Raw genomic sequence first — 18,761 nt, 5'->3', positions numbered from 1 at the left:
GACCCCACCTTCCTGATCTGTAACTACCTAAGAGAACCTTCAGTGATTCAGTATGGTTAGATAGAAGCTTTATTGCAAACCAAAAGATGTATCTATGCAGAAGATCAGCTAGTACACAATACAGAAATCCAGTACTACCTATCTGTGTATCTTATTTGCTTGCCTCCTGCCTAAATGTAGTGAAGAGGGTTGGTATAAACTAGTTTTTCTCTTTCTTTTTTTAATCTTACTTTAAGACTTGCAAATGCTGCTAGAAAGTAGATAGTATGTGAATATCAAACAGGCATCACAGGGTACCAGAGAGTACAAAAAGACATTTTGATATATAGCAACTTATATAATCCAATATATTTGTATTTAGGGTTTCATTTATTTGCTCTCTGTGTTAGGATGAATTATATGTGAATCCAAAATTGATTATATGCCATCAAGTTGGTGCCAACTCTTAGTGATCACATAGACTTTTGCTATAATAATCCATTCCTAACCTGGCCTTTCAGATCTTCCAACGGTGCACTCATTGCCACTGTAACTGAGTCCATCCATCTTGCTGGTCTTCCTCTTCTTCTCCTTCCTTTTATCTTTCCCAGCATTAGATCCTTCTCCAGAGAGCTTTGCATAATATGTCAGAAGTAGTATAATTTGAGCCTGGAATCCAAAATGCCCAAATGAAATTTAGAATAAGTAACATTCTGATTCATTAACTCAAATGATGAAGATAACTGTATATTCTGGATAGTCTAATATATTTGAAGGATATCAGACTGGTGAAGGCTGCACTGGAAGAGGAATGAGGAGTTTTTGGCAGCACCGGTCATCACTGTCTATAGATGCTGAGAATGATAGATCAGCAGCTTCTAGAGAGTATAGATTTCTTAATTCTGGAAAATTCCCACTTCCAGACTATGAACCTGCTCCTTCCATGGGAATTCAACTCTAGGGAGGAGGTAAAACCAATTTATCCTTATCTTATGGTTAAGAATCACATTAAGCCAGTTGTTTCAGTCTGATCCTGAGGAAGAAAAAAGATTTATTTTCTACTGTCATGGGGCAGAGCTTCACAAATGCAAGGTAAGGGTTTAAGGCTCAGATTAAAGTAGCTAGGAAATATAGACAAACATAAAACTCAAATGATGTTTGCAATTATTGTCTCCAGTCCAGACCAAGGATGGGAGAGTTCACACATCATTTCAGATATGGACACATATATCAAAACTATTGGTGTTAAAGAGTTATCAGGTTATGATTACCCTCCCCGATAGTCTTTGTAAAAGAAAACTAGTATGTTAGAATGTAGGCAGGAGAAAGGGGAACATGAAGATTTCATGTCGTGGTTTTATTGACTTACATACTATAAGATAAAGAAGATAAGCTATAAAATATGAAGTGTTATGCTGCATTGTGGAAGGGTGACCACTGAGGCTAGAGGGAAATGTCATGCAGAAAGTACTGACAGTAATAGTTAGCTTATTAATGATGGGAATTCACAAAACAATTGTTGGATGTTAACACAGACAATTTATGATTAAATGACAAGTTTTAAAAACAATCCTTACTGAAGTCAAAGGAGATGTAATTGGTTTATATGAAGAACTGTCAAATAGTAGTAGTAGTCCATTCTGCTTATATTCTTTCATTGTAACCTGACTCCTTTTTATTTTTTGTATGTTTCTGTTTTGTTTTCAGATCTTCACTTAGATTTTTGTAAAGGTAATTGTCTTCTTTTCACTGTCTTCCATTTTTCTTCCTCATTAGAAGTATTTGCAGTTGTGCTTTTAATATCTTCTTTAGAAACTTTCAACCACATTGAGCTTCTTTTCCCATCAACCTCTCCTGCTGTGGGATTCTATTATTACTCTATACTTGTCTACACTTAGTCAAGAATGCCAGTGTTGCACTGTCCTTTCCCCCCAATGTTCCTGCTACTCTACTTCAACTAATTTTTCCTGTTCATCTAAAAAGAGCAGGTTGGTACACCCTCCTTCCCACTTTATTTTCATGACTTACCTGATTACTGTCCAAAAATTATCCTACTTTAACATTATTGTATATTGGGCTGTAATTAAGCCTGACATCTGTACCATGAACAATAGTAGATACATTCTATCTTTTGGGCTTCATTTCCCTCCGCTTCCTCATGACAGATTATGCACGATAACCTACCCTGGGTAGGGAATCAGATCTAATTTTTTTCCATTCTAAAGTCCTTTGCGCCTTGATAGCAGTATAAAAACCTTAATCATTATGCTGATTCTTTTACAGCATTCAGTGTTAAGACAATTAACACTGAGCTGTAAAACTTCAGAATACTATTAGATAGCAACAAAGAGACTTTTCTCTACATCTACTGGCTAGAGGTTGTCTGGATTTTTCCAACTGAGGTCTGGTAGCCTTCAAACAGGATCCCAACATTTCTGAATCACTAAATGAACATTTGGAAAATATGGGGACTATCCAGTTAAACAAATACCTTCTTACAGTTTCACTTTTAAGATCATGGGAGTTCAGATTTTTTGCTGAGTAAGATTGTGATTGTAGTTGCATTTGTATATACCTTCCTATCTCCTGTATTTTTAAGCTCTATTAAAACAAAATTTTGTATAAAAGAAAGAACTCAAAGTTAAGTATTTATTTACCACTTGAATTATTTTATGTACTTCATGCCATTATAACAACAACTCTTATTCAAACTTGCTAATTAGGAATGTTTTTTAACAGAAACCAAAGGACTAGGGTCAACTGAATCTCCTGTCCAATGAAGTCTCATTTTTAAGTATTCATTATTATATTTCCTGCTTACAGTTTTCTTTTTAGGTTATTTGTACAAGATTAGAGTTCAATTAGCACAATACGTGTGGAATTCCATTTGATAAGTGCACATGAAATTTGTTGATTGTTGTCCATTTTCTTAATTTTAGTACTATTATGATTACACTTCAATGAATTGGTTTTCAGCCTCTGATTGATTTCTGCAACTCAGCTGACTAGTGGTGAATGGGGGGAGGCAGGGTATGAGGTGGCAGGTGGAGTCAGGTCCAGTCAGCTGATTGATGCTGAACATGGAGAGGCTTCGTGAAACATCTGGGGACCTTCACAGACCACAGGTGATCCACAGATCATGTTTGAAAATCCCTGCCACATGTTTTGCAAAGTATAAAACCTGGGCTAATAATTGTTTTCAGAGGTGAGGGAAACTGGAATATGAAATGTTTGGGAATTTTGTAAAGAACTGTTAACCTTTTTTATAATTTATCACAATATCCTAAACTGTCAGTATAAATAATTTCAGTACATAAATATTGGCAAGAAACCATGTTTCCATAGTGTTATATACTTAAGTATACTTCTGTACTTAAGGCATTTTTTATTGTGATGTTGTAAGTCAGTTTATTAATACCATCAGGGCTTTTAAAGTATGTTTAGCTTTATTTCTGTGAAATAAATCCTAGAAGAGGATAAATCTCCAAGTTAAAATCTTCCATTTCAAAATGTAAACTGATGTCTTTTTTTAGCTGCATGCTTCTAAAATAAGTAACTTATTTCCTGTAAATTTATTTCCATTATAAGATGCTTTATTGTGGTGAACTTTGTTAGAAATTGGCTACTGTCTAGATCTAAGTTGCCTCTGAACTTTTTGTGATGGAATACTTATTTCATAGAATCATGGGGTTGGAAGGGACCTTGGAGGTCTTCTAGTCCAATCCCCTATCCAGGGCAGGAATCCTCAGACCACCTTAGACAAATGGCTGTCCAATCTTTTCTTCAAAACCTCCAGTGATAGACCACCCTGACAGGAGGCTGGGTGTTCCACTGCATAATAGCTCTCACAGTCAAGAAATTCCCCATTTCAAGTTTGGATCTTCCTCTATAAACTTTCCATCCATTGGTTCTTGTCTTATACTTGGGCGCTATGGAGAATAAACCTACACCCCCTGCCCTGTGACACCTCTTCATTATTGGAAGACTGCAATCAAGTTTCCCCTTAGCCTTATCTTCTTTAGGCTAAACATACCAAATTTCTTTAACTATTCTTTGTAGGATTTAGCCTTCACACCCCTTATCTTCTTTGTTGCTCCACTCTGTTCTTTTTCCAGTTCCTCAGTTTCCTTTTTGTATTGTGGCAACCAGAACTGGACATAGTATTCCAAGTGCAGTCTGACCAGTGCAGTATAGAGCAGGGTCTATATTGCAGGGTCGTTGTGAGGATTATGCTTAGCATCTGACAGACTCTAGCTGGTCCTGTGGAGATGATGGGGTACAGTCTTGTCCAGTTATCTGGGCTGAGTTTGATCTGGTTACTCCCAAGGAAGTAGACAGGGTTCTTGTGATGCTCAGCCCATGCCCCTCCTGGCTGGCTAGGGCCTCCTGGGCGGGCTCGTGGCTGGGTTCTGTGGGAGGGGTTGGTTTCACCTGCCTTGAAAGAGGCAGTGGTCCATTCCCTCCTCAAGAGACCATTGCTGGACTCAGCTGTATTGGACAAGTTTTGCCTAGTCTCCTAAAAAGGAAAGGTTGTCAAGAAGATGGTAGGGCTACAGCTTCAAAGGGCCCTGGAGGAAGCAGATTATCTGGACTGCATTCTGAATTCAGGCTGGGCTATAGCATCAAGACAGGATTGATCACACTTCTGGATGACCTCTGGCAGCCCTGGGATGGGGGTAGTGTATCCATCATGGCCCTTGCAGCTTTCAGTATCATTGATCATGGTATCCTTCTGGACCAGTTGAGGAGGTTGGGAGTAGGAGGCATGTTCTTCAGCAATTGTCCTTTCTCCATGCCCAGTTCTGGTTGGGGTTGGGGGGGATGAAGTCCAGTACTAGGCCTCTGATGTGTGGGATGCCATAGGGCTTGATTCTCTCCCTGCTCCTATTTAACATCCTCATGAAACCACTGAGTGAGGTTATCTATCAGCACAGGGTGAAGTTTCATCAGTATGCTGATGACACTTAGTTGTACATCTCTGCCCCTTGCCATCCAAGGCCTGGAGACTGTGTGGATCTGGATGGGGAGGAACTGGCTTTGACTCAACCCTGACAAGACTAGTGGCTATGGGTTTTAGGGCCACAGGTATTTAGTAATTTTTCAGCACTAACTCTGAATGGGGCTACATTTCTCCAGGCAGAGTTGGTGTGCAATCTCAGGGTCCTCCTGGACTCATGGCTTCTGCTCAAGGAGCAAGTGGTAGTTGTGGCCAGGAGGGCCTTTGCACAAATACATCATGTGTGCCAGTTGCATTCATTCCTACATCTGGAGGCACTGATCATGGTCACTTATGCCTTAGTTACCTCCTTATTGGACTGTTGCAATGCACTCTACATAAGGTTGCTCTTGAAAAGCATTCAGAAGCTTCAGGTGGTCCAGAATGCAGCAGCATGTGCAGCATTGGGTGCACCATGGTACACCTACATAACACTGCTGCTATATGAGCTGCATTGGCTTTCAGGAAATTCCTGGGTGCAATTCAAGGTGTTGGTTGTCACCTTTAAAGCCCTAAATGGCCTGGGGCCAGGTTACTTGCAGGTCTGCCTTTCCCCAGTGGTTTCTGTCCATCCCACCATATCTGGCACAGTGGGCAAACTCCAGGGCTAGGTGAGGCAATGGTGACTGCCTTACAAATCTGATTAATAAAAATAGATGATAAAATACTTTATTAAAATTGGAAACTATTGAATAGGAAACAGCAATAGTGCACAGTAACTAGCAGAAATGTGTAAACCAACATTCTGGGAATGGAATATTCCATGGAACCCTGGAATATTTAATTTTTCTTTTGGACCACACCAGCTCTTGCTGGGAAGATTACTGGATTAAACCAAGAAAAGCCGCATCAGTGTAATTCAGAAGGAAAAGTGGAACATTCCAATGTTCCCCAGAATATTCTGCCTGCAGAACTAAGTTTTGCAGATCCTAAGTACCTTACTCATATGGCTGAAATCTGTTTCTGTAGGTTCAGAGGAAAGTAACAGTTGTTCCTATGTATCAATAAGGAATTTTTGAATTTTACTGTCTTGTTGCCTGAACCTCTTTGACTAATTCACAGTTTGCTCCTTTTCCTCTGAGCTTCTGCCTTTACCCAGGATTGTGAACCTTTTTTGGTCATAGTGTTGCATTTAGTCTTTGGCCTATTGGGGAGTACAGTCTCAAAAGTGACAGATACCCTGGGACAAAACTTAAATTTGATTTCATTTACATTTAATTCAAATGAAGTATGTTTCATATGATTACCCTTTAGTAATGTACTGAACAATTTCCTCACTCCATTGCATTAAAAATTGCAACAGAATGGTAAGGTTTTTTGGAAGTCTTTAGGAACTATAGCCAAGGCTTTTGGGAGCATTTTTATTGTGCATCACTGGTCTGCTGATTATAAATTTAGCTATATCATTCTTTATTACTGATTCACTGACAGAGAATTTCTCATTTTGCTGAGAATTAATCTTGTACTTAAGTCACTGCTTCTGGATATCAAGTTACATTGTGCAATTATTCCATCTCTTCTTTCTTAACAGATAGTTAAACAAAACACAGGAAGATAAACTTCACTTCTGCCTCCCCCCTCCATTTTATGAATCAGAAAAGACAATTGCAGAATAACAACCTCATCTAAAAGTCTTCTCTGTCTGAAGAGAACGCAAAAGAGGCAGTCATCCACAGATTTGCACTAGAAGCAGTAAAATGTTGTTTTGCTATAAGTTTAACATTAACATAACTACATCCCAAACCTTATATATGTTTCTTGAAAATCATAGTAAAACTCAGGTATTGAACTACAGCTCTGTTTTATGCTACTATAAATCTGTTTTTAAGAAGGGTAAGACTTTCTGTTTCTCTTTGATTTCTATGAAATTTAATCCCAAAAGGACTGAGGAAGCAGCCATCCAAATAAATTCAATTCCAATAATTTACTTCTGAATAAAGCAGTAGGTGCACTTAAATTAAGGGTGGTTGCCAATCTTTGCTTCTGGGTGTAATTCAGGGTGCTGTTTATAATATATAAAGCCCTACATGGCATGGGACCAGGGTATTTGAGGGACTGGCTTACCCCACTCTTTCTACCCATCCCACTAGGTGGGGCAAGAGGGGCATGCTCTGGGTTCTGTGGGTCAGGGACTGTCATCCAATGGGACCCAGGGAGTGTGCCTTTTCCAACAAGCCTTGAAGACCTGGGTGTTTTCCTGGACATGGGGATCGGGGGAGTAATTGAGCCCAATTGTCGGTGTATGGTGTCTTCAGGAGCCACTCTGTGTTTTAGTTGGCCTTAATATGTATTTTTTTAAAATACTGTATTCGTATTGTATTTTTTAATCTTCGTTAGCTGCCCAGAGTCGAATTCGGGAGATGGGCAGCCATATAAATCGATTTAAGTAAACAAAATCAGTGAATAAAATCTTATGAAACAGGGTCTTTGCTGGCGATCCTTTACATCTTACCGGCTGACACAACAGCGCCGAAGAGGAAAAGAGAAACCCAGGTGTCGGGCGCGAAGTTGTTCCCGGGCCAAAAGCGCCGCCGCCCATTGGCTGCCGCCTGCTTAGCCTACCTGCCGGGTGATGGCTAAACGGGGAAGTGAGCTGTGAGCTCGCGGCCTGAGCGGGCAGAGTTCGGCCAAGTGGGAAAAAGCAATCGCGCCGCCGCCACTACCACCGCAACAGGTGCTTCTGGCCGCTGTCTTGAGGTGGGCGGGCCGGGAAGATGCCTCTGCGGCTGAGGAGAAAGAAGAAAGGCAAGTCCAAGGAGACTTCGACGCTGGTGGACGGCGAGGCTCCCCTAGCGCGAGGGCGAGGCGACGACGAGGTCGGGGCAGGCGCTGGCGCTCATGCCGGGGCGGTAGGCGCCACAGCACCGCAGGGGCCCGTCCGGTTGGTTTTTCACACGCAGCTGGCGCACGGCAGCCCCACTGGGCGCGTGGAAGGTTTTGGCAGCGTGAAGGAGCTTTACGCTAAGATAGCCGAGGCGTTCCGCATTGCCCCGGCCGAGGTACGTGACTGCTGATGTGCCCCTTCCCTTCCCTTCCCGCTTTATCATCAGGGCCCACCCAGCTGTTAGTTTTCCCTGCTCTTCAACTGCTGTCACGTAGAGGTCCATCTTTCAGCGTTCATGTTCAGGTTATGTTAAAACAAGGCAACTAAACTGAGTGCTCCTTAGGAGGTGTCAGAAATCTGTTCGGTTTAAGCGCAACAATCTACTTTTCAGTAGATGAGGATTACAGTCTTTGGGGTTTCCATTAATGTTGTGCGCTGTATTTTTTGATATCCATAAAATCAAGTTTTCCTCAAGTGGAGCTTAATTCCTTGTAACTTGTACCTCCATGTAGATTTCTGTCTTCTTTATTCCAAATGTCATATATGTGTGTGTTGTCAATGTAACATCTAGCATTTCAGCTTTACTAGGATGGGAGAACTGTGCTTAGTTAGGCACAGAAGCCAGCTGGGTCACTTTGGGCCAATAGCAAGAAGGTATTGGTAAGATGCTTCCAAAAATGTTACCAAGAAAACTGCGTGGACCTGTCTGTGTAGTCATCCAGAGTCAAGATTGACTTGAAGGCATGCACAGGGGCACACACATATCCAACCTGCTATATTGAATCGAAGTAGCCTAGTTGTTATGGTGCCTAAGCAGAAAATCTGAAGAATATTGTAATCTCAAAACCTCAACAAATACAGCAGGCTTTTAACACATAACAATTGTCAACTGAGAAGGTACTTCTGATCTGTCTCACATGTAACTTGCACCTGCATAAGCAACTTCTCTTCCCTCCCTTCCATCTACCCACCCTGCCTCCACTCACCCCACCTTGTCCCAAATGAAATAATATATATTAGTTCAACCACTCCATGCATCTGGTGAAGCAAACTGCAGTTCATGGAAAGGTATACTTTTAATAAAATGTGTTAGTTGGAAAACAGTCCTCCTGGTTTTTGTAGTCTTTCCCAGTGATTAACAAATATAATAATACATGCTCTAAATAATTTGTTGTCTGTAATAGCAGTATTGAATCTGTTGCTTTCAATCAGCTGGTTTGTCCTGCCTAAAGCTTTAATGTGGCCTGTAGCTTTGTTGGGACAGAAAGATACTTGATTGTATTATTCACATACCTGACTGAGTGATTCATATTTTATTCTACAGAACTGTTTTCTGTAATGGTTGCAAAACTTAAAATCAAAGACAAATTTGCTTCTTGATGTATTCAAATTACTAGAATAGTCTTACATTTGTGGCTCAGAGCACTGAAAAAGAAGCAATTCTTAACACATGTAATTATATTCCTGGCTACAAGGATCATTTTACCCTAGGCATTGCAACTTACAATAGTATCTTATTTATTCTCATGAGGAACAATAAAGCCTTTGAAAGAGAGAAGTTTTCTTTATTGATAAAAAAGTACAGAAGTTATTTCACACCAAATAGTTTTGAACTTGGCATACTATTGTACCCACATTCATGCACACAGAATGAAAACAACTTTTTCTTTGATTTTATTAGTAAACTAGAGTAAAGGTGATCAATACGTTGCTACCTAATTAATTAAGAATCTGTAGTAGATTTAGACAAGAAAACATTTCTTGAAGAACAAGAAAATAAACCAAACTTTGTTGTTCAAGAATTCATTTTTGAGAGATGAATGAGATAACATTCAGGTAAAATTGTTTGGTTTGAACTATTGGGCAGAAAGATTTGTTCTGAACAGAGCTCTATCCTCCCCCATTCAAAATGAGAAGGATATAAGAATTAATCTCTTGGTGTGAATATCCATATATTCTTTTACTAGAAACTGGCCAAAAGTTTTGTACTTGCTCACTTATTATTTAATTTATCTTGGAATATAGGACTGTGCTAAATCATTTTTTTATGTTTAAAATGAATACACAAACATGCAAATGTTAATATTAGCAGTTCAGTTCGAGTGATAGGATTCTTTACTATACTAACATATCAAGGCAAGGAACTTGGTGATGATATTAATGATTGCATATAGGAAATTGTGATGAATTATTTTGCTTCTTAGATCAACATAGCAGGTACCAATATATGTAGAGCTTAACATATTTTGCAGACACAGAAAATCAGCAATTTCTTGATCTGGATTGATTTTTAATTAACAATGGAAGATCTTACCTTGATCAGACCCTTCTGTGTTATATGAATCTTCTAGAGAGTGTTATAACACTGGCTCTGTTGACTGACTTAGAGATGGAATCACAGAATGTCTCTGTAAAAACGGGGCTGTACATGCTGTGCAACAGAAAGATAGCTAGGATACCTCACTGGGTCATCTGCTGCCTAATAATTGCTTAAATATAAGGAGAGGTAGACTCAGTTCATTGGGTTATATGAATGGGGCACTGAGTCTCACTGTTCTTTCTAGCAGCAGGGGCAAGACAGGTGGAAACAGCTAAAGCTGGATGGTAAACATAGACCTTCCGTTATGGCAGATATAGCTGAGACAAATAGGTACATGTCATATGTAATACATGTATATTGAGAATATCTTTTTTCAATCATGTAGAAAGAGGAATGGGGTCTGAATTTCAGCAAAACAGGCATATGGCATTACTGAGGTTAACACCTGCTGAGCATAAAAAAAAAAATTAAAGAACAGGAGGTTAGAAAAGTGCTGTGTGACTTGCTTATATATTTCCTTTTTAATGTTTAATGTCGCTTCTTGAACTGGATCGGGATAGTTCCATATTCAGATCTGCTCAGCTACAATACCAAATCTTAGACTGCATGTCAATTACTAGTTGTCATTATGCTGATGTTATAAAGTAAAACAAAACAAGCCTCCACTGTTTTTATGCCCAAACAGTGCAGTTCTCATTGGAAGTACTTATTCTTACTGAAGCAAGTACCACCTCATCAGAACCTTGAATTAAACAAATAGGCCCACTTACTTTATTTACCATCTTATTTTCTGAAGGCTGAAACATATTCTGGCAAATTCCAATTCCAAGTGTTTTTTTTCAAAGTAAACAAAGTGAAGAAAATTTAAAGCTACATTTGTAACATTAAATATGCGGGTCAATTGTTACATGAATATAAGACGTATTCGTCAAAATGATGTGATTTTAAATAGGAGATAATTCTGTTTTTGTGCTGTACACATTTGAGAATTGTTAGACTTAACAGAGTGATTAGGCTGGATCCATACATTGCCACCATGGGATTTGCTTGGTTTTGGAATATTGTAATGTGTGAGACCAGCCAACTGTGACTTCATAAACAAACCATTGCTTAGAATAGTGTACGAACCAGGTTGCTCTCATTCATAATGAACTCAAGTGTAGGATTCATATTTCTAATGCAATGTTCTTATTTTTTATTGGAAATAAACATTATGAATTAGAAACATTACATGCAGTTACGTGTTTTAATTAACATGATCCCATTGGAGGCTCAGGTTTCAAAGTGATTTAAGTATGATTCAGACACATTTGTAACTTTCTTTCTTTCTTTCTTTCTTTCTTTCTTTCTTTCTTTCTTTCTTTCTTTCTTTCTTTCTTTCTTTCTTTCTTTCTTTCTTTCTTTCTTTCTATACAGTGACTACATGCAACTTCCCCTTACTTTTATTACTAAGGCAAAGTACAAATAACTCTGGTTTAATTCTTTACTACTGTAAATGAGCTGGGGTATATCTTGCAAGGATCACTGCATTTACTAACATGTCACTAATTCCTTATAAGAGTGGATGTATTGTGGAAAACAATCCACCTGGTTACTCAGTTCCATTAGTTAATTAAACAGTACTACTTTCATTTCCTTAATATGGCAGTCTTTCCCCTTCTCTTTTTCTTGCTAAACCTTTATCTGCTTCTTCTGCCTCCAATAATTATTTTTCTGTGTTTCATGTGAGGTAGTCTTGAATTTACCACAAGGAGCTAATGCATGTGCATCTCATTCTGTGACCTATTCAATTAGCACTTCACTTCTGGGTTATTGTTTTGAAATTACAACTTGAAAGGTACTATTTTATTAATATTTCATTCAATAAAGACTAAGCAGACTCTATTTTGTATCGCCAGAGTCGGTTAGGTACCTACATTGAATGAAATAAAATAAAATGTGTGACATGATTATATATTGCAGTAATATAGAGAGAATATAATTTGAATTAATTAGCAATATAAAACAGTTCAGATATGAATTACCCTATCTGCTCCTCAAGTTAGGGAGGAAGAAGTCAATCTTCCAGGAGTAGTACTTTAATTACTGGATACTGTGAACACAGTGTAAATTATTGGGCAATGGGCTAACTGTTCTAGTGAACAGCATATTCTATTTTAGGCTTTGGAGAAAGTGATCATAATGAAACTTCCAGTTGAATTAAGAATGCTCTGTGTGTGTGTGTGTGTGTGTGTCTGTATGTATGTATATATATATACACACACATACATCCATACATACATCCGTGTGTGTGTGTATGCAGTGTATAGCACATAATTCTTTTTCAGAGATACAAAGTTTCTTATTCAAATGTATTCACTTTATGTGGTCTTATTGTGTATAGTGTAGAATAGTTTGCAGTGATATCTTAAGAATGACACATTTTGAGATTAACATATCACAATAAGCCGTGATTTGTTTTAGCCATGCATTGTCCAACAAACTACAGTGCCTGGGTTCATAAAACATGCAAAGCAAAACCCATAAAAACCACATGATAGTTCAGTGTGACGTAGCAGCCATGTAGGCTGAGAATGTACTGATTGCTATGTTTTAAAACACTTATTGATTGAATGCTTTATTGCCAGAACAATTTGTACTTAAATTACTTGGTATGAGTACAGAAGAAGAATATTTTGCTTATTTAGCATTATTGCCTTGTATAAAAATGGAACTCAGTGGGAAAATTATATAACCACTAATCAAAGTTCTTGCTTGACTGATAGTTTTCCAAGAGTGAAATGTATAAAATTGGCTCATGCAGAGGCTGCAGTCTGTTTATGCTGCTCAGTTGCAGTTCTAAATAGAGTTACATCGTCTCAAATGTCTAAATATCACATTTCTGTTCTATTGCTGGTTTTATCTAGTCATAAGTGTGAAACTAGTTATAAGATGATTACTTATGCTATCATGCCAACATTACTTATGCTATCATGCCCCCAAATAAGGCTCCCCCCCCTAAAAAAAAAAGTGGAGCTTAGCAACACTAACATTTGGGAAACTTGGAAACTGTATATTGTATCCTTCCTACTAGTTTCTCAATGTAGTATTTGGTGCTTTACCACATCTTTCAGATTCCTGGTTAATAGAATAATTGTTTTCATGTGGCTACAGAGCTTTAATCATACAAAATATTTGATTTCCTGATTGATTGCAAGTTAGTGTCTCTGATATATCTGATATGTATGTATGTATGTATGTGAGTGATATACAAGCTACATGAGAAAATTGGCTTTTTTTCCTTTGCAAAACAAGTGAAAAAAGAAATGTTTATGGCCTTTTATTTAAGCTGATACTTAAATGAAATTGCTAAATATTTTCTATTTAAAAATGAAAAGGAAAGGTTTTTCTTCTTGAATTAGGCATAGTAATAATAACTGGAAATTATCTCAGTTGCCTTTCAAAATATTTTCCCAAAACGATATGGAAAATATAGCATTTTAAAACAAAAGTTCCCAATCAATGTTAATAAACAAAATAATAACAGTACTTTTCAAATCAGCTCTTTAAAATTTTGAAATTTTTTATATTTCAAAAATATTTTTTAAACTTTTCCCCTTAATTTTAGATCTTCCATGTCATGATTAATTTTAAATGTACTATTTAAAGCCATCTAGCCAGAATTACATTCTGCAATCTGTATTACAAAATCCCAAAGGAGTGTAAAATAAAATATTAAAAATGGCCTTTTCTTCTAAAATGGACAGTTTTTTTTTTAATGTTAAGATATAGGTATATGTTTTTAAAGTTGCATCTCCTAATGTTCACAAAGGAACCCACACTGAAATTTGGAAGCATGCAGTTTAAGTCAGTTTATTAAATACTCAGTTGAAAAGGATACCTGCATAACAGTAAATGAATACCAAAGGAACTCTTGCTAAAATGCTAATGATTACAACTTACTCAAATCTTGTTTACAGTGTCCTATGTCATTTCTAACTCCATAAAGTAATCCTAACAGGGTTTCTAGTTTATTCTCTTGGTCTAGCAGCTGGACTTAGACATTCTGTTTCTTTTTAACTTTTCAGATCTTTTATATTATTTGCAGTATTGGACAACTGTATTTCTTATGAAGACTAGGATATTTACTGTGTAGTTTTGCCCATACCTTTGGCTCAGAACAATAAATAGAAAAAAGGAGTTTATAAAGCATTTTTTTTCTCTAACTTGGGATAAGGGATTGCTACATGTAAGTATCTACACATATTCAGTCCTGGGCATAAAGTTATCACAGTTATCATATCTGATACAAAGTATCAAGATGCTTTGCAGGAATTAAAGGAAACATAAATTGAAATAAAGAAAAACCAAAATACAACAATATTCCAGCACAAAAACTAACTCTGGCAGACTTTCAAGATTCTGTTATTATGCCCTAAGCAATAAAAGTCCTTATGTGGTCTGTTTCCTGACATGGTCTGATATTTACCCAGCATACTAATCTATAAATTATATTTTATAAATCATAGGTCCACACAATATACTAAGTGAAATCCAACAACACATAGTATGGCTTTGTGCCATGTTTGAACCCATCTTAAATATATTGATTGGTTTCCTCAGTACCAGTATTAATAATTGCTATTGTTAATAAGGTGATTATTACTTTACTGAAGGTAAAGCACTTTGTATATCCTTTGCTTTGATTTTTTAAAAATGCATTAGATTTGTAGCCTGCTTTTCATTCATTGTGAATGAAGGCATACCTAGTGGACTTTCCTCCCAGTTTCCCCTGCTAAAGTAGGCTGAGCTGAGCAGGAGTGACTAGGAGAGTTTCCAAGACCAAGGTTGTACTTGAACTGGGATCTCCCTGGTTCTAGTCCAGCACTTTAAAGACTACACTACCCTGGCTCTCTAGATATGGATATGGATATGGATATATTCATAGGTTAACTCCCCAGTTATTGTGAACTACAGTTCACAATACCTTATGCCATAACTGCGTGCTGTAAGATTCTTGGGTTTGCTATAACTCTACAAAGAAAAAAAATATTTTCAATATACTTTGGTTTATGAAGCTCCCACTCTTCTCTGATTGACCTACCCAGTCAGTATTCCCTGATGAGTAGTTACAGCCTGGTAAACATATTGTGTTAAATTATGAAAAATGAAGAGGAAAGTACTAATTAGTACATATAATGCCACTGATAAAATAATGAAAATTTGGGGGCTTATAGGCTGAGTCAATTTTCAGCAGTCTGTGGCATGGGAAAGATAGCACAGTCTATCAATAATCAAGCTATGTATGGTATGCATAATGAAGGTTATAGTTCATTCAATACAACTGCATTGGCAGACAGATGTTCTTTTTTCCTTTGAAGTATATACACAGCTTTATTCATATTGAAACAAATGTATGTATCATTCTGAAAGGGTAGAACATTTTTTTTAATAAGAAAAAGTTAAAAGTAACTCAACATTTTATGATTCACTACAGGAAGTACAAAGTTTATTGCAGATTAAAGTCCCTAGTTGAAGGATTACTTTGGGTGGAATAACTTGTTTTTAAATGTAACAAGTTGAAGCTTTGGAGCAAAACATAATGTAGTGACAATTAAATGCATTTTTATTCTGTTCCTTTTTAATTGTATATATACAGTGTCACCCTATTATGAAGCCACCACTTACAAGATTTTCTTTAACTATCCTAAGCAAGACTGTAACGTTTGTGACTTACCAGGGAACTGGAAAGTGCCTTAACTGCTTACACCAGAATTATGAAGCACATAAAAAGTTGGGGTTAATGTACAGTTGTTACGTAGAATTTTGGGCTTTACCATTAGCATTTTAATAAAAGTGATATTAGCATTTTAGCATGGCATCCTGCCTCCTTTTGAAGTTTAGAAAACCATGTTTTTCCTTTGAGCCAAAGCCATTTCCTTTGATGTGCAAAAACTAGTCCTTTCAGGGACTGTCAATCAAACAATAGGGCTGTATTCTGAAATCCTTGAGTGTTGCAAGTGGTTTTTTTTCTTCTTTTTATTAAGAAATTGTCTGTTAAAGAAACAAACCCGGGTGGGAAAGAAGGAGATGCAACATATTTTAAAGGTGTCTGTAGGTGTCTGTCTTTTCTCATGTCTAATCAATGTCTCTCATTGTTTGATTTGTTGCTTTCTGATTAATCACATATATCAAATGTATATATCATTTGTTTCTGTACCCTATATAAAGTCTTGACCCCCCCCATAATAAAATGCCTTTCACTTTGCCTGAAGTACTTGTGGTTCATATTGTTGGGGGGGGGGGGCTGAAAAAGCCACTTTGCAAAGGTATTGGGTGTTTCTTTCTCAAATTCAGGGACTAGGTTCTTTCCAACTCCATGACAACTTGGATGCCTGAGTTTTAGGGGTAACAATTTGGGGGTTCATCCAGGATTGCAGTGTGGCACCCATCAGGGCTTGGATTGGCCTGCCTCAGTCACATAACAGTCAGCACAGGGTGAGTTCTGTTACAGGAGGGGGTAAGTACTAGCTGGTAGTCACCTTGGGAGAGAACATAAAGGTAAAAAAATGGGACGGGGAGGAGTACACCCCTGGGGAGCCTGTTGGGGCTCATGGTCCAGTTATGGGACCAGGGAAGCTTGTCGGGACCAGCAGAGAATGGTCAAAAGGAGAATGGTCAGACTGTGCACAGGGAAGTGGACAAGGTACACTGGACACCTTTTATTGGAGCAGAAGCTGCTGAACTAGGGCTCCTTTGATTCGCGACTACTGGGGGCAGTCTGAATGCAAATGGAGCAGAACTATCCCCACGAGATGGACTTTGGGTCCTGTGGGCTGGTATGGATGAGTGACATGTCACCCAGATGATGGCTCAAGACTATGCCCTCTGCCCCTCCCTTGATCTGCTACCCCCATCCTACTTCCGAAGGGATGAAAATGACCTAACTCCAGTCTTGTGTCCTCCAGGGAGGAGCTGTGGGGAGTGGGAGTGCAGGACCTGCAATTGTGTGGGCACTCTCACCTGTAGACCCTTCACCCAATGGAGAAAGAGCTGTAATCAGCTCTGACCGATCAGATCAGGTATTTGAGAGGGAGTATATGGGCATGGTGGGGAAGCCTCAGGGGCTACCCACTCTGAAAGAATCAAATAGACTGCAAACTCTGGAATCACAAAAACAGCATGAAAAACTAGCACAGCTGAAAGTGGCTGACACCATCACAGGAGCAGCTGGACTGTCCCCTCTCAGAATTGTACGACAACCTTATGTAGAAATATTTATTTATTTATTTATTTATTTATTTATTTATTTATTTATTTATTAAATTTGTCACCATCCTTCTCATTAAAAAAACAACTCTGGGCAGTTTACAAAGTAGTTAAAATCAATTAAAAATACAATATAAAATGATCCCGAATAAATAGAAAATAAATATAATCCAATAATAGATGTTAAATTGGCAGTAGCTCGGGGAGTATCATCAAGGCGCCAGCCAGCCCCCCAGGATTGGGTAAGATTCTTGTCACCCCACACAAGCTGGCAGAGCCAGGTCTTTAATCCTTTCCGGAAGGCTGGGAGGGTAGGGGCATGCTGCACCTCTGCAGGGAGGATATTTCAAAGGGCAGGGGCAATGGCAGAGAAGGCTCTCCTCCTGGGCCCCACCAACCAACATTCTCTCACTGATGGGGTCTGCAACATGTCCTCTCTGCCTGACCAGGTGAGACTGGTTGATGTGACGGGGGTGAGACTGTGAGAAATTCCTGCAGGCTTGGGGTGCTGGAAAGCTCCCAGTTCAAGTTGTAATGGGTAAGAAACAAGCTATTTTTCTAAACAGAAACTAGCAGAGATTTTTGGATAATTACAGTAAACAAAATTGGCCAGAATGGGGAACTTTTAATTGTTGTCAATTGAAACTTTTGAAACTTTTTTTGGTGAGAAGAATAAAACAAAATAAAATAAAAATGGGCTACTGGTATTGTTGGGCATGACTTTCAAATGAAATTTGTCCCTGCAATCCAGAAGTCAATTGTAACACTGTCTTGAGACCACCTCCTTGTAATTTAGCCAAGGACAAAATTAGCCCATTAAGAGTACTCTTAAATACCAGGAAAACAATAAAGTGAAAAGAAAAAATATATACCACAACATTGTTCAGAGCTCTGATGACACTCATGATACATTTTACACCGAACAATGTGAAAGAGCTTTTAAGCACGTGCAGTTTAGTGCTAAAAATGAAAAAGATTTTAAAGCTATAGCAGGGTTTTTTTTGTGAATAAATTTGCCACTGACATTTGTAATTTTTTTTCTTTTAAATATTGCTCTACTACTGGAAATAATAGTTATCCAAAGTCATGTTTTTTAAATGTATTTTTACTGAAGAATTTTTTTTACAGAAAAACAGTACAAATTTAAAGGAAAAGGAAAGTGAAAGTAAAAAAGAAAAGTGATAAGTAAATAAGAAATAAAAGAGACAGAAAAAAGGGGGAAAAAAAGGGGAAAAAAAGATAGAAAGTGGCTTCTGATCTTCTTTAATAATTTAAACTTATAAATTAAGTTAATTAAACTTCTTTTATAATTTAACTTATAAATGCATTTATATTTTCCAAAGTCGTAGTTTTAAAGAATCATTATAATAGACATATGATTTAAATATCTCAAT

At 37.8% G+C, this 18,761-nt stretch overlaps 2 protein-coding genes across 2 annotated transcripts in view; both read left to right on the top strand.

Annotated features, from left to right (window-relative positions):
* Positions 1-6,640, top strand: part of DNAJB4 (DnaJ heat shock protein family (Hsp40) member B4) — a 30,006-nt gene extending 23,366 nt beyond the window's left edge. Inside the window, exon 6 of the mRNA XM_088153662.1 lies at positions 6,507-6,640. Within this exon, the coding sequence (XP_088009788.1) occupies positions 6,507-6,514 (8 nt within the window). The 3' untranslated portion in view covers positions 6,515-6,640. The remainder of the gene's footprint in view (positions 1-6,506) is intronic.
* A 1,043-nt stretch (positions 6,641-7,683) lies between these two features.
* GIPC2 (GIPC PDZ domain containing family member 2) overlaps positions 7,684-18,761 on the top strand; it is a 30,680-nt gene continuing 19,602 nt past the window's right edge. The window contains exon 1 of the mRNA XM_007423829.4: positions 7,684-7,974. Within this exon, the coding sequence (XP_007423891.1) occupies positions 7,690-7,974 (285 nt within the window). The 5' untranslated portion in view covers positions 7,684-7,689. The remainder of the gene's footprint in view (positions 7,975-18,761) is intronic.

The sequence above is a fragment of the Python bivittatus genome, unplaced genomic scaffold (genome assembly GCF_059951505.1).
Source record: "Python bivittatus isolate LINGU-HERP-01145 unplaced genomic scaffold, Pbiv_v1 ctg000700_np1212, whole genome shotgun sequence".
NCBI classification, from domain to species: domain Eukaryota; kingdom Metazoa; phylum Chordata; class Lepidosauria; order Squamata; family Pythonidae; genus Python; species Python bivittatus.
Note: the sequence above shows the minus strand (reverse complement) of the source record. Positions and strands in the feature narration are given on the sequence as shown.